Source organism: Embiotoca jacksoni, unplaced genomic scaffold, assembly GCF_022577435.1.
Source record: "Embiotoca jacksoni isolate LCO1_2020_lvr unplaced genomic scaffold, fEmbJac1.0.p SCAF_8, whole genome shotgun sequence".
NCBI lineage: Eukaryota > Metazoa > Chordata > Actinopteri > Embiotocidae > Embiotoca > Embiotoca jacksoni.
Window position 1 is genome coordinate 1,998,151 of NW_027185436.1, and position 21,854 is coordinate 2,020,004.

The following is a 21,854-nucleotide window of genomic DNA, read 5'->3' on the forward strand; positions in this document are numbered from 1 at the left end:
AATATTGGTTCATGTCCTTGAAACTCAAACCAAACCCTCCTCGCGCCACATTAAGAAAGTCAGATGAGATTCTCTGTTAAACTCGAGCAGAAAAACGCTGCGTATCGATGATTGTTTTCCACTTTTCAGAAACAACTTCAATAAATGTGGAGAACCAGATTGGATCTGTGTGTAAAGGACCTCTAACACAGTGTAGAGTATTTTAATAGTTTGTTCTTTTTCATGTCTTTTATTTTGAAGGACTGCAACCGGAAGAAGTGGTACGAAATGGGAAGTCGCCAAAGAAAAGTGCTGAAAAGGAGGAAGAAGGTTCCGGTTTTGTTAGTTTAGCACCTGGCCGATATGGACACAAGGTCAGTACATGTTCAAGATCATTCTGTGGAAAATATTGTTTCAGGTTGCTGCGGTTTTTATGTTTTTGTGTCATTAGTGAAAGAGCTCAAGCTAACAAACTGCTGTTTCCATTGAACGCACCGCCGCGTGGTTAAATGCAGCATGTTGGCGGGAAGGATATGGTCAAGATGATGAACAGTGTTCAGGAACGTTTGTCTTTATTCTTTCTTCATTGCTCTTTAATGCAATTTACAGATTCAAGTCCAGTTCAATAAAGTTTTGTGGACCATCAGTTAGAGACGCCAGACCGTTATTCAGCCGGGGATGCTACAGTAAGAGCTTGACCTCATCAGTCCCACCACCTCCTGATAGATGCTCATGATGACTGCAGAGGGATTTGATGTGATGGTCTAAGTTGGTGAGACATAATGGAAGCATCTGCATCAGACAGTAGAGACTCAGACCAGATAACGGATGTCTGTCCGGCCAGCGAAGACGAGGAACTTCTCAGATCTGGTCGCCAACAGAATCCCACGGAGAAGATGTTTGCATTGCAGAAAGAGGAGGCTCACAAAAGGGAGAAAAGGCTCATTCACCTTTATGAACAATGGAAGATCGAGGCACGTAAAGCCAGAGAGCAGCTAAAGTCAGACTTTCCAGAGTCAAATTGCAGCTCTTCTAGAGACATTAGAGAAAGAACAGGACAAAGTTACAGATATGTTTGTGCAAATTAGAGATCACATGACTCCATCTAGTGAGACAAGACGTGGTGTTGATGCCTGCGAGGCAGTGACGAAGGACATTATTCAAATCGCTTATGAAAGAACAGCATCCATAGATGGTGATTTTGACCCTGAATCAGTAAAACAAGGTCTTGGTGAGCTGCTCAATAGAGACTCTGAACACTCAACATACGGATCAACACTCAGTGGACTCCATCCTCGTTGCTAGCAGAGCAGAAGCTGCAGCAGAGCTAGCAGCGAAGGAAGCAGAGTAAACAATGTTAGTGGAGGAGGACAAACAAGGAGCAAGGATTCAGCTACTAGAGCAGGGGTCGGCAACCCGGCTCTTCAGCCCCTCTGTTGCTCCCTGAGGCTTTGACCAAAGCATTGTTTGATAGATTTTGTCAACTAAAATGTGCGTCACATCCTATTACGTCGCTGTGAGGCGCCTTTCCCTGCAGGTGACTCTTCATGATTTGCAGACCTCAGCCCTCGGAAAACTTCAAATGGATGAATCCAAAACAGAAGAAAAGTCACTGAGGAAAACAGTTTAATTCTACGTGGACGTCTTCATTTGCTTTCACTGCCAACGATGCTGACTTACCTGTACGCTTGATATGTGGCGAGAAATTAGTAAACTACAAAAAATGTAACGTCGAAAGACACTTCCAGAACAAGCACACAGCATTTGTTGAAAAGTATCAAACTGGAGATGAGCAAAAAAGAGCAAATTAAATATACTTTCACGAAGTGGATGGAGTCTCCAAACTCAACTACTGCTGCTAGTTTAGTGGCAGCTCATGAGATAGTAAGACGTGGAAAGCCGTTCAGATGGAGAATACATGAAAGAATCGTTCATTAAAACATCTGAGCATCTATTCTGGGACTTCAAAAACAAAGGTGAAATTGTTCAGAAAATCAGAGATATGCCTCTCTGCAAAGACACGGCCATTAAAATGGCATCAAACTTCACCAGTCGGCAAATTGAGGACATCGATTCAGCTCCAGCGTTGTCAATCGCCTGCGATGAGTCGAGAGATGTAAACGACATTGAGCAGACAGCCCTGTTATGCAGATATATGAACTCTGATGGGCCGCAGGAAGAAATCATTGAATTAAAACGGGCAAACACGGGGAGGACATTTGTGAGGCTGTTATGAATTGTTTAAAAGATAAAGAAATAAACAGGACCCTCATGGTGTCGCTGGCTGCTGATGGGGCTCCCAGTATGAGAGGAGCACAGAAGAGATTTGTGACTTTACTTCAGAAGTCACTGGATCCAAAGCTGCTGTCGTTTCACTGCATCTTACACCAGGAAGCACTGTGAGCTCAAACATTTCCCCCAGAATGTACGGAGGTGATGAACCTTGTTATTCAGATAGCGAACAAAATAATGGCAAAGGGGTTAAACCACCGACAGGTCTGTTTGTTGTTGGAAGAAGTGGACGGCGCGTATTCAGATCTCCTGCTGCGTAACAGAGTCCGGTGGCTGAAACGGTTTGCTGCTTGTCTGGAACATGTGGAAACCTTCCTGGAAAGCAAAGTCCTCACCTCTCCTGAGCTGGGAAATCCAGATCGGCTGGAAAAGTTGCACTTCATGGTCGATATGACAAGTCTGAACAAAAGTCTCCAGGGAAAGGGAGGCACGGCTCTGGAGATGCTGGAGGATGTTTTGGCGTTTGAGCAAGATGACGGTGTTTGCCAGAGATGTACAGAGAGGCATGCTCTCTCACTTCCCCTCCCTGAGAGAGTTCAGAGGAAATAATAATCACTTAAATTGTGAGTATTTACAACGTGCAATTATCGGACCGCAAACTGCATTTGGGGAAAGATTCAGCGAGTTCAGGGAGGAAAAAAGCACATTATCCTTCCCCGTCACACCCCTGGACATCGACCCATCCCAGCTGAACACGTCCACGTTCCCGGGAGTAAGTCGACCCGATCTGGAAGTTGAACTGGCCGACATCGCTGGTAAAGACTTATGGGTGTCCAAGTTCAAAAGCCTGACAGCTGATCTTGAAGATGTCGCCCGTCAGAAGGCCATCGTCGCTATAAAGAGCACAAATGGAGCGATATTGAAAACCTCCCCAAACCCCACAAACTTGTGTTTGAAACACGGAGTGCCGTTCCCGACACTGATATGAACATGAAGTATGCATTCGGAGTCCCGTCCATCTTTGGATCAACGTACTTATGCCAGCAGGTTTTCTCAAGCATGAACTACGTCAAATCCAAACATCGCTCCCGCTTCACAGATGACAGCCTGCAGTCCTGTGAAGCTCAAAGTCACATTTTACAGCCCTGATATAGAGAAACTATGCAGAGATGTTCAGGAACAAAAATCACATTAAACAGGCGACAACACCATCATTTAATAGGCTATTATTTTGGAAACAAATATTTATTTTAGATCCTGAACTGATGTAGTTGTGTTTTTATGTTCAGACGGTTGACGGCTGTAAGTGTCTGAGGAAGAAAAAGAAGACGATGACAGCGCACCGAAATGGACTTTAGTCTTACTTGAAGACAAACTGGCCTATTTTTTTTATGTTTACTCTTTTTAAGATATTAGGCTGCAGCTATATGTTATCTTCATTTCAAAGTAGGCTACTTTTTATTTAATATATTTTCCATGAACATGGGGAGGACCCAAATACACCTGCATTGTTGTTTAATTCACTTCTGGAGCTAGATGTTATATTTATTTCAAAGTTATTTTATTTATTTTCCACAAATATGGGGAGGACTCAGGGCCTGCATAGTTCTGTGTTTAATTGACCTCAATGTAGGACTACACATGCCAGTGTATTTTTTTCTCCTCTTCATCAGAGTTTGATATTGTTATAACAGTTAAAATAGCAATAAAATGTCAAGAATTGTCTTTATTATTGTTCTATAATTTCATAAATGCAACAAACTATAGTTTTTGTGTATATATAGTGTATATAGCTATATATACACGCAAAAAAATATACTATATATTTAACTCTATATATATATATATATATATATTAAAATATAAAATATATATTAAAATGTGTTAAGGTGTTAAGGTGTTATCAATAAAATGACAGTTTCAATAGAAACTTCAAAGTCTCTGTGTTTAAAGACGTAAAACTGCAGCGTGGTTTTGATCTTTTTTATTGACAGAAATAAACCAGAACATAGATGAACTCACATTTCTGACAGTTTGATCATATTTACTCATCAGGTAAAGAACTGAAGTTCTGAATGCAGCTTCAAGGAAATCCACAGTTAACAAGAGGAAATCCTGAATGTGATGATGTTTCACATCTGACATATGAAGTGAGAGTTTCCATAAACACACCAGAACAAACAGCAGCTGAATGTTCAGGAACTATGAAATAAAGTATTCACTGCAGCCACTAAAATACACTCAATACAAAGACTGAAGGAAAAGTTCATCATTCATCAAGAACATTTGCTCCAATGTGAACCTTCACTGTCTTTATCTGACATGTTTATTATTTTATGGTCATTTATGGACTAAAATGATCAACAGGTTTATTAGAAATAGTCTTTAGTTGCAGCTTTAATCAAAACAATCTGCAGTTTTCCTATAAATTCTCAGTTTGTTCTGAAGCTTGAACAGGAATATAATTTGTGTTGAACATTATCAAACAGTTTCTACAAACTTTTCAAACAGTCCAAGAAACAAAAATAAAGAAGGAGATTTAGTTTGTCTGAATAAAAATGAATGAATGTATAAAATATATCAGACAGTCAACAGTAATCTGCACTGATGCACATTTTAAACACATAACAGGTGAGTTATTACATGAACGTCCACTGTTTGGTCCGTTCTGCACATTAAACATGAGCTTTTATTAAAACAAGTAAAGTAATGAACTGATTTATTCTAATTTGGAAAAAATAAACTTTCAAAAGTAAATGTTAAATGTCAAAAACAAAACCAGGTAAGATGAAACTTTTCTGTGCTCATATTGTTTAACATTAAAACCTTGTTAGAAACCATTTTGTTCAAACTTGATCTTCATTCTTGGAGAATTAAAGAACCACATTTATGTTTTAACATCTTATTCAGTGATATTTCATGTTTTGTAGAACATAAAACAACAAAGGAATGTAATTAAAGTCATATTTCTTCTTTAACAAGGATTTCTACATTTTCTCACGTAAAAAAGAACAAACTGGAAAAGTTTTAGATTCAAAGATAACTTCCCCCCAAACAAATCATCACCACACAAACAACTAAATCACTTCCCTGAATCACTCTGACAGACTTTGATATCAGAAGTTTTGGCATCACCAGCTTTTCCAATACTGAAATATGGGAAGAGTTTCTCAGTGAAAGTGTCTCTGTGAGTGTAGATGTGAGTCATGTCTTCAGGGTTGTAGAAGGACACCTCCCCCATGTCATAGTCCAGCTGGACTCTGAACTTCTGGAGACTTTTCTCCTCTCTGACAGTCTTACCAACACCATCAGTGTATTTTCCACTGCGATGCCATAAACACCAGACTCCATATTCTGGTGAACCACTTATTTCTCCCTTCCTGTCAACTGACTCTTTAACTAAACCTATAGTCCAGAGAGGATGGTCTCCCACCTCCACCTCCCAGCTGTGTTTCCCTGAGCTGAAACCCTCAGAGCCCAGAACAGAGGCATATTTATTGTTTCTCTCTGGATTGTCAGGAAGCTGCTGGTTTGTGTCTCCACATCTCACACTGGTCAGATCATCAGACAGATGGAGACATTGGTTTGCAGTGTTTAGGTCCAGAATGACAGGACTGAAGTGGACCTTCTCCTTCATCTTCTCCCAGACTCTGAAGGACAGGTTGCCCAGGTGTTTGGCCACATCTATCAGCGCTCCTGAGACCAGCTGTGGATCTGACAGTGAGCTCTGGGCTCTGGCTCTGGTCTGAGTGTCTTTATAACTGCTGAGGAACGGCACGTTGTGTTTCTGCAGGTCTTCTTCAACAGCACAGATACTGTCTGACAGAGAGGAGATCTGCTCCTGAATCCTCTTCATCTCTCTGCTGATAGTCTTCCCCTTCTGCTCCTCTTCCTCCCTCAGAGCTGCCAGTCTGGACTCCTCTTCCTCTTTCAGGAACTGGTGGATCTTGTTGAACTCTGCTCTGATCTGCCTCTCTGTGGACAACAGCTGCTTCTTGGAGTGTTCACTCATTTCATTGTATGTTTCCTCCACTTGTTTGTATTTGTCCTTCTTGTCCTGCAGAGACTTTAAGTCAGATTTCAGCTGCTCCTTCAGATCACTGACTGCTTGTTCTACAGGAACCACTTTGTGAGTCTGATGGAGAGAAAACTCACAGACAGGACACACAGATCTCTGCTCGTCCTCACAGAACCAAGAAGGGACTTCTGGATGTTTATCACACAGCACCTCCTCCTTCTCTTTCTCCTTTTCTTTTGCCATCTCAGGTGAACTGGTCCTCTGTCTCTCAGCAAACGAGTCAGCCAGTTCCTTCAGTGATAAATTCAGTCCAGGATGTTCTTTAGAAGATTTTCTTTTACAAATTGGACAGTTTTTGTTTCCAGCTTGTTCCCAGAATTTCTTTAGGCAGCTTGAACAGAAGTTGTGGCTGCAGCTCAGAGACACAGGATCTCTGAAAGTCTCTGAACACACATGGCAGCTCAGGAAACTTTCGACAAGAGCAGTTTTCTCAGCCATTTGTAATTGAAGTCTTTTAAAAGCAGGACTCACCATGTTACAGTTTCTTCAACTTTCCACTTAAATTCCTCCAAATAAATGTTGTTCAGCAGAGATCTCACACCCTGTAATGGCGTCTCGGCTCTCTTCAACAATGTCAAAATCTACTTTCATTGTCTCTCACCTCGTCATGTGTTAAACTATTTGCTGTTGAAGATAAAATGTAGTAAAACTGGTTCCCTGTGAGCTTTGAGCAGCGTGTTGAAATGTTCACTGGAGGACTAAAGAACAAACAAAGTTTAAAGTGATTTTAAGAACTGTAAGAATTTAATGTTTTATTACGTTAAAAAGAAAGAAAGAATAATAACATGTTGTGCTAACATGTTTCCTGTTACTGCAGTCAGAAAAGCTGCAATGTAAAGTGTCTCCAGCAGATGGTGTCAGGACGTCTTCCAGAGGGACATTTTGGACTTTTCTTTGAAGACAGAACAACTTCCTTGTTGTAAAGTTGGCAAACAGAATGAAATGCTCACATCTTAACATATTCATGTATTTTCTTTATTTTTAACGTAATAAAACATTAAATTGTGACAGTTCTTAAAATCACTTCCAACTCTAACAAAGTGGAGGTTTGTTCTTTAGTCCTCCAGTGAACAGTGAACATTTCAACACGCTGCTCAAAGCTCACAGGGAACCAGTTTTACTACATTTGATCTTCAGCAGCAGTAACAGGAAACATGTTGTGCTGACATGTCAGCATGAACGTGTTCATTTACACTTTGATTAAATGTTGGGATTCACTCAAACTTCAGCTACATGTGGCACAAGAAGTGGTGCACAGCTTATTGAATAAGTCATGTTTTGATCAAATGTAAGTACAGAAGGAGTTTTATATGTTCTGAATGTGTTCTTTGTGTTTTTAGGAGAAGGAAGATCTGTTTTAGTAAAAGTCAAATGTAGGTCCAGTGTTGTTCATCACAGTATTAAGCAGCAGTGTCAGTAACCAGCCAGCAGGTGTCAGTGTCGTTGCGTGAGCAGCGTATACTAACCACGGTATTAAAATCACCTATGCAGAGGCAGTGAAGAGGGTCAGGCAGAGTGGAGGAACTGATGGAAGAAGTAAAGCAGCAAAACAACCCTGCTACCTGGAGGGGCGGGACTTAACCTCCTCCTCCAATCAGAAACCTTAATTGCCTGATATAGCCAATGAGAACTACGTCTGAGCGAAGTGGCTATGATTGACACCGTGTTTAGCAAATAGACAACAACAAAGGAAACATACAATAACCCGCGCAGTTTTACTACTTGGGTTACAAATAGATGAGCACACATTGAAGGGAAAGGTGGCAACGAGGTGTTGGTATGTGGAGATTTGAATGAACATAGCATGTTATGGAGTGGAGTAAGAACAGATGCAAACGGTGACGTAATAGAAGAGTTACTGGAAGAAGATAATTTGGTTTGTTTAAATGATGGTAGAGGGACTAGATTAGATGTGAACACGGGGAACACGTCTTAACACTGTTTAACTATAGTATCTAGAAATTTAGCAGCGATATGTGAGTGGGGTGTAGAAGATGAAACTTCAGTGGGTAGTGACCATTTTCCAACATGCTGTAAAGTATCATTACAAAGCAGTAAGGAACCATGAGATCTAGCGGAGAAGTGGATATTTAGTAGGACAAAGTGGGACATTTTTAAATGTATATGTGAGAGAGAAATAGATAAAATAGACTTAAATGAAGATATTGAGAAGATTGATACAAAATTGACATTTACAGTCCTGGAAGCTGCAGATCAAACAATTGCTAAAGGAAAAGGATGGATGAAAAGAAAGGCTGCCCCCTGGTGGACAGATGAGTGTTAGAGAGCAGCGAAAGAAAGAAACAAAGTCTTAGGTTGTTCAGAAAATCACTTAATTTCTAGAATTTAAACATTTAAAATCCTTCAGAAAGCAAAAAGGGAAAGCTGGCAGAACTTTTGAAGCAGAATTGGGAGATCAACACCTGCGGGACAGATTTGGGGGATGATGAGAAGCATGAGAGGAATTAGAAGAGGACGGCAGCATCCAGTGTTGAAGAAGGGGAGGAAACAGCAGCGTCGGATGGGGAGAGGGCAGAGATGATGGCAAAATACAAACAGAAATCCACAGCTCTGTCAACCTGACAGTAGAAGGTAAGAGAGGAAGGGAAAGGACACGATCAGCTCATCCTGGTATTCATGAAAGAAGAGACAATACTAACAGTCCACTTGATGCCACGTTTACTTTAGAAGAGTTGAAAAGAGCGATAGAAAGAGGACGACTTACATCACCAGGGAAGGATGACGTGTTACATAATAATAAAGCGTTTAGGTTGTTTAGTAATGATGAAATTGTTCTGTTTTCATCATCAGGTTTGGGAAGTGGGGAGACGACCTAGTTCTTGGAAAGAAGCTGTGATTATTCCAATCAGGAAACCAGGCAAGGACTCATCAAACCCAATGAATTATAGACCAACTAACATCTCATGTAGGTCAGATTATGGAAAGAATGATTAAGACAGATTAACATTTTATTTGTAAACCAGGGGAATGATAACAACTCATCAAAGTGGATTTCAGAAAGGTAGAGGAACTATGGACCCAGTTATTTGTTTAGAAACAGAAATGACAAAAGCTCAAGTGAATAAGGAGTCAGTGATGGCTGTGTTTTTTAAAAGGCAGATGATATGGTTTGGAAGGAGGGATTGTTGATGAAATTAAATATGATAGGAATAGGTGGCAGAGCATATCATTGGATTAAAGACTTTTTATTGAACAGATTTGTGTGTCGCGTGGTTTGATGATAAATTAACATTGAATGATCATATTCAGAGGATAGTTATCAAATGTAAACAGATTTTAAATGTAATGAGGTGTCCAACAGGGTCAGAATGACGAGCCAGCACATCTGATGTTAAAAATATGAATGTCGCTCTGATGAGATCAGTCCTTCATGATGGTCGTGTTGTATTCGGATCAGCTGGAAAAACTTCATTAAAGGAGCTGGAGGTGGTGAATCCGAAGCTCTGAGACTCTGTTGTGGTGCTTTTAAAACAAGTCCTGTGTCTGCTCTTCAGGTGGAGGAGGGTGAGACGCCGCTGCATGTGAGACGCAAGCTCTTAACTATGAACTACTGGGACAATCTTCAAGGACGTTGTGGAGATAATCATCCAACCACAAAGCTTCTTCTCCCATGTTGGGAGAGAGAAAGGACCAAACAGGATTATCCAGACATGTCATTAAATCAGATAACATTCACCCCTGATGTACCGTTATCAGCACCACCACCTCGTCTGGTTCCCTCAGTGTCAGTTCATAATTACTTTTTGGGGAAAAGTACTGTAAGATCTTGGTGATATTGCAGGAGTGGTGGAGGACAGACTACAGACCACATATCAATCATTTACCCCGAAACACACGGACGGATCTAAAGATCCTAATACAGGTAGAACTGGTTTTGCGGTCAACATATGCAGTCAAAAGGAAAACATCAGACAATATCTGTTTATACAGTAGAGACGTTGGTCATCTTAACAGCACTGCAGTGGGTGGAGGAGCTTCAGATCAGAAAGGTCATCATCTGTTCAGATTCCAGTTCAGCACTATTGTCATTACAATCATTCACATCTCATAGCAGGCAGGATTTAATCAATGAAATACATGAAACACTGTTCAGACTTCAAAATATGTGTCTTCATGTATCATTCATGTGGCTGCCGGCACACGGAGGGATAAAAGGAAACGGAAGAGCAGATCAATTAGCAGAACAAGCTTTGCAGAGTCAGCACAGTTCAGCCATTTTATTCAGCAAAGCAGAAGCTAAATTAATAATCAAAAGAAACTTTGTGAAGGAACGGCAGCACAGTTGGGACTCAGGAGACACAGGAAGACACGTTTATGCTCTTCAGAGAGACGTTGGCAAATGGAGGACATCCAGAAGAAGCACCAAGGAAGAAAACATATTAACCAGACTGAGGGTTGGACACACAAGGCTGAACAAAACAACACAACTAATAAATAAACAGATATCAGCAGACTAACATGGGAGGAAGTAAGAAATGATCTCAGTATTCAGGCAAGTCAAATATGGGATGGATAGTTTTAATACACAATGATCCAATGAGAAGAATATGTAACTGTGGAGATCTGGACAAGTGAAGGAGAGTTTATAGTCATTCATTTGACTGACGGTCTCCTCCGTGGAACAACAGGTGATCGTGGTCCAACTCCTCAGGGTTAAAGGAGGCTCGTCATCTCCTTCGTCAAGGAGAATCCAAATCCAAAATCTACAGGGTTTTCCAGGTAACTCTAAAACCTAACCTGTATAAAAACAAGGCTGTTACTCTACGGCACGGGTGTCAAACTCGTTTTCACCCTGGTCCACATCAGCATTACGGTTGCCCTCAAAGGGCCGGTTGTAACTGTAAGACTGTATAAATGTAACTACTCCCTAACATTGTTAAATAACTGTCTCTGCATTGTTTATTTAAGTATACAAATATTGTGCATGCATTTATATAAATGGAAAAATTTACCCCAGCACATTTCTCTGTTATTATAACATAAATCCATTTAATTTAAGGTTGAGAAACCCACATTACTCTATCAAAGATCAAACTTTTACAGTGAATAACAAAGACAAATGTCATCAAACAAAAGTTATTAAATTAACTTTGTTTTGTTTTTTGTCTCAGTTGAGGGACAGAACTATATACAAATATTGTATTGTACAACACATAATTGTGAGCTGCTAAGAACATGTGTTTCATCTACATCCTTCATTGGTCAATCATTGACAGCAAACTATCTGATATCAACTTTTATTACCTTCCTACAGAACAAGATGTGGCCTGAAGACTCCAACACAAACTGAACAGCCTTGTTTCCCTCTGATGATCTGACCAGCGTGAGAAATGAATTCTCAGACAGTCAGATGAACATATAATGTTTATCCCCCTGAAGTCTCATGTTTACTCTATCAGAGTGGTTCATGTACTTTGTCACAGACAGAGAAACTGTTTGAAGATCTAAACCAAACTTTTACCTTTAAAAATGTTCTGTATGATATTAAAGAACATGTTTTAATTGTTCTTGTGAGGATGTGATTATTTTGTATTTCAACATCTCAGTTTGAAACAGACTTAGAAGCATTTCAAGGTTAATTCACTTCCATTTTAATTTTCTAGTAACATACACAACCTTTTTCTAAATTACACACGTAATGTTTAAAACTGATCAAAAACAGCCTGATCAAATATCTCATAATTCTCTACTTCTTATTGTTGATTATAATAACTCTGTCTGATCTTTGGACTTTGCCTGACGTCTTTTATCATCCTGCAGTTGCCTGTTAGACTTCAACACTCACTGATGCATCGCAATAAACACATAAATACATGTTCTTCCTCATATTTTCTGCTTTTGTCATTTTTCAAAATAATGTAAATTACTGAATATGATCAAAACTTCCCACAAAACAAAATGTCTACGTGAATTTGTCCTCAAATATTTAGCAAAATCTCTCAACACTAAATGCTGTATTAACCATTTTTATGGGTTGTAGCGAATCAGACCCTGTTAATATATAATCGAATTGTTTTTCCAAACATGATCAGGCATAAAATTTGCTTGTAAAACCATGAATATCTTTACTGAGTACTTCCCAGAACATCATACACAGTATATGTGTGTAAAACAAGTATTTTCAACAGAATTGAAAAACTACTTTCACAAGAACAAAATAATTGAATGAAACAAACTGACTGATGCTGAACATACTCAACATCCTGTTGGAGAAATGTCACCTTTGTTGCCCCTCGTGGAGCTGAACAAAGAGAAACTACGTCCACATAATGCAACTGAGTGTTTGTAAATGTAAACATGTACTAAACTTTTAAATCATATGTATCCGAAACTGTTTGCCTCACGTTGTTTCACTGTGTGACTGTATGCAGGTTAGAATCTGCAGTTAAGATGGACGACATCTTACATGAGCGAGTTGGAACAGCCCAACCTGGCTGCCTTGTCTCTGTTATTGTGTCCTTGTTGTGTCTTTGACCTCTAATCAAGCGCTCACTCCCTGAAACACAGCAGCTCCTCTCCACTCGGGGTTCAGGTCGCACAGCAGATGTGAACTGAAACTGTTTTAGACGTGTCTCCAGTGTTTTACAGGCTTGCTTCAGAGAAAGAGAAACAGAGGAGGGCCGATAGATGAATATTTGATTGTGTGCTCTGTAATATTGATGTGGTTCAGAGGCCTTGAGTCCGGCTCCTGCGGCTACATTAGCACACCGGTAGTGTTTGAGTTCTCCCCGACCTTTTAGTAAAGAAAGCCTTTATGGTATTAATATGATGATGAATCGTGTCAGTATGCAGACACATGTTCAAGTATTTACTACTGAAGGTTTTTATTCAGTATTTTATCATCTCATAAATTGGACAATACCTTTTTTCTGTGTTGTAACCTTGAGCATGTTGTGCTGGCGGGTGTCTGCTGGTCATCAGTTAACAGCCTTACAAATAAGTGTGCAAGGTGATGAAACTGCAAGTAACCATAGTTACCTAACCATGAGCCAACAGTCATCCGACACCGCCATGTTAAATGGAAGTAGATGACACATAATTGTACCAAATATCAATATCAAATTTGACAGTTGATGTTCATGTTTCAGAGGGAGACAAATTATTGATACCATGTTCACAGTAAAGAAAAAATGGCTCGTCCAGGAAATCTGGCGAAACAAGTGTCCATCTCACGAGGCATTTTGGTTATTTAAGATCTTTTTAAGATCTCAATCTGTCTGAATTCTAATGATTAAATAATCTCATATGCAAATATTGTCTTGAAAAAAAATATACATCCACATGTTCATGGTCTTGTATTTAGATATACATAAGACAAAGGCTCTATTTTCCATGTGTCCTGATTTTAAAAGTTTATGTATAATGAAGGGCTGCAACTAAACATTTCATAACATGTATATCTTTTTATTATTTTTAGTTGAACATATTTCCTTCAGTAAAATTTATAACGTGCTTCATGAATGTGCCTTGGCCTCGCAATCGACAATAAAACCTTTTTGATTCTTTACAGCAAACCAGCATTAATGCATTTATAAGAAGCAGTGAAATTCAAGAAAATAAACTCTCCCATTTTGTTTATGTATCTACATGATAAATGTCTTTGCATGTGGAAATTATATTTTTACTCATATACACCTTTAATTCAGCGCTGTATATAAAAATCACATTTAGTAATGCTGAATCAGCAGGCAGCTCAGCCAGTGTCTCCCATCATGTAAAACCTTCCACGTCACCTTAAGAGCACGAACACGGACCAAGGGATGCTTTTATTTTGGAGCAACCTTGTTTCCATTTCCCCCCAAAATTTATGATTCACTTCAAGTAATTCAAATTATTCATCTATTTTAGAAATGATCTGATCAGTTTTTCATTTTCAAATCAATATTTAAAAAATGTCTTTATACAGAAAATTGTATTTTCAGAGCCTCTGTGGTGGGAGCTGCAGTTCCTCTCTTGATTTCATGAAATCCAAGCTTCACATGTCCACTGTGCCTGTGACTGCACTTTCAGGGTGGAAGGTGAAGGTGAAGAAAGGCTCGTCATTCACTTCCAGTGTTCATGATTCACCACTGAGATCCCACCGCAACTCATTTCATGTGGAGTTAACTGAGAACCTTGAACATGGACTCTTCTGTTCACCTCACAGCTCACAATTTAATACATCATCAGCTTTCCGTCAATAAATTTGAAATTCTTCATCCAAAAGTCCACAAATCCATCTTTGGTCTCATGTCTATAAGACGTCAGTGTTGCTGTTTCTGCACGGCAATGAATGTAAGGTCGCTTTTAAAAGAAGAAATAACACATCTTTAAATTAAAATTGAAATGATGAGATGATAATCAACAAATTGCAGCATTCATAAAATCAGTGCACTCAGAGGTTTCACCTGTACAATCTGTCTTGGTCTGGTTTGACCAGCAGCTTTGTCACTTCATTTAAATCTTATTACTGAGTAGTACTTTAAAATCACTGTGTGTATTCACCAACTTGATGACTTTCCTCGTATTGTGCCGCCATGTTTTAGCATTCATGATCCTGTAATTGTGACTTGTTGCCATAATTATCCAGCAAAAGCGATTCACTTACCTGTTGATCATGAAGAGAAAACGTGAACTTTCTACCGTTTACTTGTGATTGAAGTCAGCTATCTGTAGAGGGCAGTCTTTTATTAACGTTTCTCTGCTGCTCACAGTGCTGCTCTGTTCTGTTCTGCATTATGTTTCCCTCCTTTATGATTTTAGGTGATATCATCTTATCAATAGCAGTAAAGTTTGATGTAAATCCCTCGGTACTTTCACAGAGGTCAGAAGTTTAAAGAGGAGTTTATGCTCTCGAGTATTGATGCAACCAGAGTTGTTGATGGTTTGATGTTAGCTGTGGTCATATTTGTGTGCATGACACGCATGTGTACAGTGCACCAATGACTGTAACTGAAAACTAATGTGAGCCCATGTACCAAGTTCTCTCCTCAGATTAAATGTCATTTAAGATGCAAGAGAAAATTGCAATTTTGTATTTCAACATCAGAGGTTTGAGGGTTTCTTTGTCTCTGATGTCACTGGTACATTTTTATAGTATAGATGATACCAGCATGCCAGCGGGCGCTGGGTTTCAAACTTTGGAGACTGCTCACTGATCTGAGCCAAAGACCAACAGTAACCAGCTGGTTTGACCTTTAACTTTAACTTTAGACTTGACATGGTTGATTACACACCTTTGAATCAAAGAAAAAGTGAAAATCCTCTTTGTGGTAAATTACTTCCTGCATCTCAAGCAGGTCTCTGCAGGTTTATTTAAAGATAACATGTCATGTTATTGATCCCCTGGAGAGAAATGAATATAGAAGCAGAGGAAACAGACCACAGAAGCCAGAATCAGTGCAGATAAGCAGAATAATTTACAAATATGAATCAAAACAAAATTACGCTGCATTATAACTTTGACCAGTGTGAATAATGGAACAGACACACACTGCTAAAACTATGTGGACACCTGATCATGCCATCTGTATGTTACCTTGTCTGTTCAAATTCACTGATGAAAATATCAGTTTAAATTTAAATGGATATTGAACCTGCATAAAAGTATTCTTTAATTCTTAAAAAAACAGTTCAATATTATCAAAGTTTAGGGTTTTCTCAAAAACAGCTGCAAAAAAGGTTGTAACAGACTCTGAATCCATGGACCAATCAGGAAAGGGGGCCCAGTGTAAAAAGGAGAGTGAAGTCAGCTGACAGAGAGGAAGAAAACATGACGACTCTGCACAGGCCAGTCAGACACCTTATTAAATTAAGATTCAACACTGAGAGGAAGTTTGAGATGAATATGAGAGGAACCGACATGAACTCTGGATTGAATGGTTGCATATCAGAGCCATTCGCTGGGTCAGAAAGTTTTCTCTGTCAAAGCCCTGGAGAGTTTCATTGAGCTCCTGCAATGTTGTTATGACGGCTGAGATAATGCAGCATCCTGTCGTGTTGTGTGGTGTTTTCCTTCAAGAACGTGTGTGTCGAGCCATGAACACTAAATACATCCAGATCACAGGATCACATTTAAAGTTGATGTTCAGGATGAAAACCTGTTCAGGATAAGAAAGGCTGCTGGACATCGGCCCCTTGAACAAAGTCCACTTCCTGGAGGCGGGGCTTAATGATCCTCCTCCATGGAGAACATGCAGGAGCTCTCCAGGCTGCACAGAAACCAGGGTCCTCTGGACCGAGTCCAGTCCTGATCCGGTTTGTTGTGAGACACTAGCTCCTCACTTAAAGACCGACTCACTAAAAGATGTTCTGCTTTAAAAAACACATATCATCGAAAACAACGACAACGAGTTTTTCTTCAATATCAGTAAAATAAATGAGAAGAGAAGAAAGAACAGAAAAGATGACAAGAATTCAACATGTATTATTTTCAGTAATCATCTGTATGTTTTACAGCTGAGGTTTGATGATGGTGAAAAGCAGAAAGTCAGCAGAAAGGACTCATGTCAGACAGGTAATATTAAAAGTAAATCATTTTTAAACAGGTTTCTGATGAAGTGTCCCATCAAGAGACATGATTAATATTCAATAAGGAAACAGTGTTATACTCATATAAATACATATAAATACTGTAAATACTTTTATCAACCTCTGCAGTTAACATTAATATTAAAAATGTCAGAAAGTGGAAATAAAATATTCAGTGTTGAAATAACCAGCCTGAACAGATCTCTGTCTCCATCTTGTGGTGATCACAGGAATTAAAATCCCTCCATTCAATCACATCCTGAGTGTAAACTGTACAGTCAGTGGAGTTGAAGACATTCTGCAGATGGAAGAATTATGTCCCTAAAAAATGGATCAAGTTGGAAACAAAATGAATTTAACACTGAAATAGTTTTTCTTTGTTGTCTTCTTTTGCCGTTTCCACACATTTCTTAAGATTTCTCACTTTCATTACTGACCTTGTTCTGTATAAACTATAAAATATCACATAATTCAGCAGCGCTGTAAGAAGACCAAGTCTAAACTAAATTATTGTAAAACACATGATTGAAAAGAATAAAGTTCAAAGATCCAAAACTGGAATCATTCATCAAAATATGAAAGAAAGTCAAAAACAGAAATGATGAAAAGACTGAAACAGATTTTATTACAGAGGATATATTCTACTTTACAATGTTGTGTTACTAAAACAAAGATGCTGATAACCTGAAATATCTTTCTGGATTATCTGATGTTTAACTTGATTTTTACAGACATACACTACCGGGTAGTAGACTGAAAGACAACAGACTGAAACTGACTGACTGTGGGAGAAATACCGGTATTGAGGTTATTACTTGAATTTGTTATTTTTCTTTTATGCTGTTCCCTTGATTTTTTTGTGTTAATAACTATAATAAATTGCAGTTCAGTTCCTTGTTTTAAACGGCAAACATTTGCCGTGTTTCATTCAAAAAAATAAAGAAGGAGATTTAGTTTGTCTGAATAAAAATGAATGAATGTATAAAATATATCAGACAGTCAACAGTAATCTGCACTGATGCACATTTTAAACACATAACAGGTGAGTTATTACATGAACGTCCACTGTTTGGTCCGTTCTGCACATTAAACATGAGCTTTTATTAAAACAAGTAAAGTATTGAACTGATTTATTCTAATTTGGAAAAAATTAACTATCAAAAGTAAATGTTAAATGTCAAAAACAAAACCAGGTAAGATGAAACTTTTCTGTGCTCATATTGTTTAACATTAAAACTTTGTTAGAAACCATTTTGTTCAAACTTGATCTTCATTCTTGGAGAATTAAAGAACCACATTTATGTTTTAACATCGTATTCAGTGATATTTCATGTTTTGTAGAACATAAAACAACAAAGGAATGTAATTAAAGTCATATTTCTTCTTTAACAAGGATTTCTACATTTTCTCACGTAAGAAAGAACAAACTGGAAAAGTTTAAGATTCAAAGATAACTTCCCCCCAAACAAATCATCACCACACAAACAACTAAATCACTTCCCTGAATCACTCTGACAGACTTTGATATCAGAAGTTTTGGCATCACCAGCTTTTCCAATATTGAATAATGGGAAGAGTTTCTCAGTGAAAGTGTCTCTGCGAGTGTAGATGTGAGTCATGTCTTCAGGGTTGTAGAAGGACACCTCCCCCATGTCATAGTCCAGCTGGACTCTGATCCTCTGGAGACTCTTCTTCGCTCTGACAGTCTCACCAACAACATCAAGGTATTTTCCACTGCGATGAAATAAACACCAGACTCCATATTCTGGTGAATAAGGACACTCTCCCTTCCTGTCAGCTGACTCTTTAACTAAACCTATAGTCCAGTCAGGATGGTCTCCCACCTCCACCTCCCAGCTGTGTTTCCCTGAGCTGAAACCCTCAGAGCCCAGAACAGTGAAATATTTAGTGTTTCTCTCTGGATTGTCAGGAAGCTGCTGGTATGTGTCTTCTTGTCTCACACTGGTCAGATCATCAGACAGATGGAGCCATCGGCCTGCAGTGTTTGGGTCCATAATGACAGGACTGAAGTGGACCTTCTCCTTCATCTTCTCCCAGACTCTGAAGGACAGGTTGCCCAGGTGTTTGGCCACATCTATCAGCGCTCCTGAGACCAGCTGTGGATCTGACAGTGAGCTCTGGGCTCTGGCTCTGGTCTGAGTGGCTTTATAACTGCTGAGGAACGGCACGTTGTGTTTCTGCAGGTCTTCTTCAACAGCACAGATACTGTCTGACAGAGAGGACATCTGCTCCTGAATCCTCTTCATCTCTCTGCTGATAGTCTTCCCCTTCTGCTCCTCTTCCTCCCTCAGAGCTGCTAGTCTGGACTCCTCTTCCTCTTTCAGGAACTGGTGGATCTTGTTGAACTCTGCTCTGATCTGCCTCTCTGTGGACAACAGCTGCTTCTTGGAGTGTTTACTCATTTCATTGTATGTTTCCTCCACTTGTTTGTATTTGTCCTTCTTGTCCTGCAGAGACTTTAAGTCAGATTTCAGCTGCTCCTTCAGATCACTGACTGCTTGTTCTACAGGAACCACTTTGTGAGTCTGATGGAGAGAAAACTCACAGACAGGACACACAGCTCTCTGCTCGTCCTCACAGAACAATTTGGGTTCTTCTTGGTGTTTTCTGCACATCACCTCCATCTTCTTCTGTTCGTTTTCTGTCTCAGATGATCCAGATTTCTGTCTCCCAGCAAACGAGTCAGCCAGTTCCTTCAGTGTAAAATTCACTCCACGATAATCTTTAGAAGATTTTCTTTTACAAATTGGACAGTTTTTGTTTCCAGCTTGTTCCCAGAATTTCTTTAGGCAGCTTGAACAGAAGTTGTGGCTGCAGCTCAGAGACACAGGATCTCTGAAAGTCTCTGAACACACATGGCAGCTCAGGTAACTTTCAACAAGAGCAGTTTTCTCAGCCATTTGTAATTGAAGTCTTTTAAAAGCAGGACTCACCAAGTTACAGTTTCTTCAACTTTCCACTTAAATTCCTCCAAATAAAAGTTGTTCAGCAGAGATCTCACACCCTGTAATGGCGTCTCCGCTCTCTTCAACAATGTCAAAGTCTACTTTCATGTTATCACCTCGTCACGTGTTAAACTATTACCTGTCAGAAAAGCTGCAATGTAAAGTGTCTCCAGCAGATGGTGTCAGGACGTCTTCCAGAGGGACATATTGGACTTTTCTTTGAAGACAGAACAACTTCTTGTTGTAAAGTTGGCAAACAGAATGAAATGCTCACATCTTAATATATTCATGTGTTTTCTTTCTTTTTAACGTAATAAAACATTAAATTGTGACAGTTCTTAAAATCACTTCCAACTCTAACAAAGTGGAGGTTTGTTCTTTAGTCCTCCAGTGAACAGTGAACATTTCAACACGCTGCTCAAAGCTCACAGGGAACCAGTTTTACTACATTTGATCTTCAGCAGCAGTAACAGGAAACATGTTGTGCTGACATGTCAGCATGAACGTGTTCATTTACACTTTGATTAAATGTTGGGATTCACTCAAACTTCAGCTACATGTGGCACAATAAGTGGTGCACAGCTTATTGAATAAGTCATGTTTTGATCAAATGTAAGTACAGAAGGAGTTTTATATGTTCTGAATGTGTTCTTTGTGTTTTTAGGAGAAGGAAGATCTGTTTTAGTAAAAGTCAAATGTAGGTCCAGTGTTATTCATCCCAGTATTAAGCAGCAGTGTCAGTAACCAGCCAGCAGGTGTCAGTGTCGTTGTGTGAGCAGCGTATACTAACCACGGTATTAAAACCACCTATGCAGAGGCAGTGAAGAGGGTCAGGCAGAGTGGAGGAACTGATGGAAGAAGTAAAGCAGCAAAACAACCCACAGCAGTCCCAGATCAGACAAATGAGGGTCAAATAATGGTCGACTTAAAGAAGCTCCTCACTTTCATTGCAGGTAGTAAATGTTACAATGGAGGTCAAATCTAAAACAGAGAGAATCCAGATCATTGTTAAAGCAGCAGTCCACCACTTAGATATCAGCAGACTAACATGGGAGGAAGTAAGAAATGATCTCAGTATTCAGGCAAGTCAAATATGGGATGGATAGTTTTAATACACAATGATCCAATGAGAAGAATATGTAACTGTGGAGATCTGGACAAGTGAAGGAGAGTTTATAGTCATTCATTTGACTGACGGTCTCCTCCGTGGAACAACAGGTGATCGTGGTCCAACTCCTCAGGGTTAAAGGAGGCTCGTCATCTCCTTCGTCAAGGAGAATCCAAATCCAAAATCTACAGGGTTTTCCAGGTAACTCTAAAACCTAACCTGTATAAAAACAAGGCTGTTACTCTACGGCACGGGTGTCAAACTCGTTTTCACCCTGGTCCACATCAGCATTACGGTTGCCCTCAAAGGGCCGGCTGTAACTGTAAGACTGTATAAATGTAACTACTCCCTAACATATTGTTAAATAACTGTCTCTGCATTGTTTATTTAAGTATACAAATATTGTGCATGCATTTATATAAATGGAAAAATATACCCCAGCACATTTCTCTGTTATTATAACATAAATCCATTTAATTTAAGGTTGAGAAACCCACATTACTCTATCAAAGATCAAACTTTTACAGTGAATAAGAAAGACAAATGTCATCAAACAAAAGTTATTAAATTAACTTTGTTTTGTTTTTTGTCTCAGTTGAGGGACAGAACTATATACAAATATTGTATTGTACAACACATAATTGTGAGCTGCTAAGAACATGTGTTGCATCTACATCCTTCATTGGTCAATCATTGACAGCAAACTATCTGATATCAACTTTTATTACCTTCCTGCAGAACAAGATGTGGCCTGAAGACTCCAACACAAACTGAACAGCCTTGTTTCCCTCTGATGATCTGACCAGCGTGAGAAATGAATTCTCAGACAGTCAGATGAACATATAATGTTTATCCCCCTGAAGTCTCATGTTTACTCTATCAGAGTGGTTCATGTACTTTGTCACAGACAGAGAAACTGTTTGAAGATCTAAACCAAACTTTTACCTTTAAAAATGTTCTG

General features: G+C 39.2%; 2 protein-coding genes across 2 annotated transcripts; both read right to left on the minus strand.

The window, feature by feature from the left end:
* Positions 1-5,212: 5,212 nt before the first annotated feature.
* On the minus strand, positions 5,213-6,857 carry LOC138191497 (nuclear factor 7, brain-like). Its single transcript, XM_069138354.1, has one exon. The coding sequence runs from the start codon at positions 6,761-6,763 to the stop codon at positions 5,294-5,296; it is 1,470 nt and encodes a 489-aa protein (XP_068994455.1). The 5' UTR covers positions 6,764-6,857; the 3' UTR covers positions 5,213-5,293.
* Positions 6,858-17,463: 10,606 nt separating this feature from the next.
* LOC138191580 (nuclear factor 7, brain-like) lies at positions 17,464-19,799 on the minus strand. Its single transcript, XM_069138472.1, has one exon. The coding sequence runs from the start codon at positions 19,738-19,740 to the stop codon at positions 18,313-18,315; it is 1,428 nt and encodes a 475-aa protein (XP_068994573.1). The 5' UTR covers positions 19,741-19,799; the 3' UTR covers positions 17,464-18,312.
* Positions 19,800-21,854: the final 2,055 nt, after the last annotated feature.

Coding starts and splice junctions, on each gene's coding strand:
- LOC138191497 (XM_069138354.1), bottom strand. CDS start 6,763: ATGGTGAGTCCTGCTTTTAAAAGACTTCAATTACAAATGGCTGAGAAA.
- LOC138191580 (XM_069138472.1), bottom strand. CDS start 19,740: ATGGCTGAGAAAACTGCTCTTGTTGAAAGTTACCTGAGCTGCCATGTG.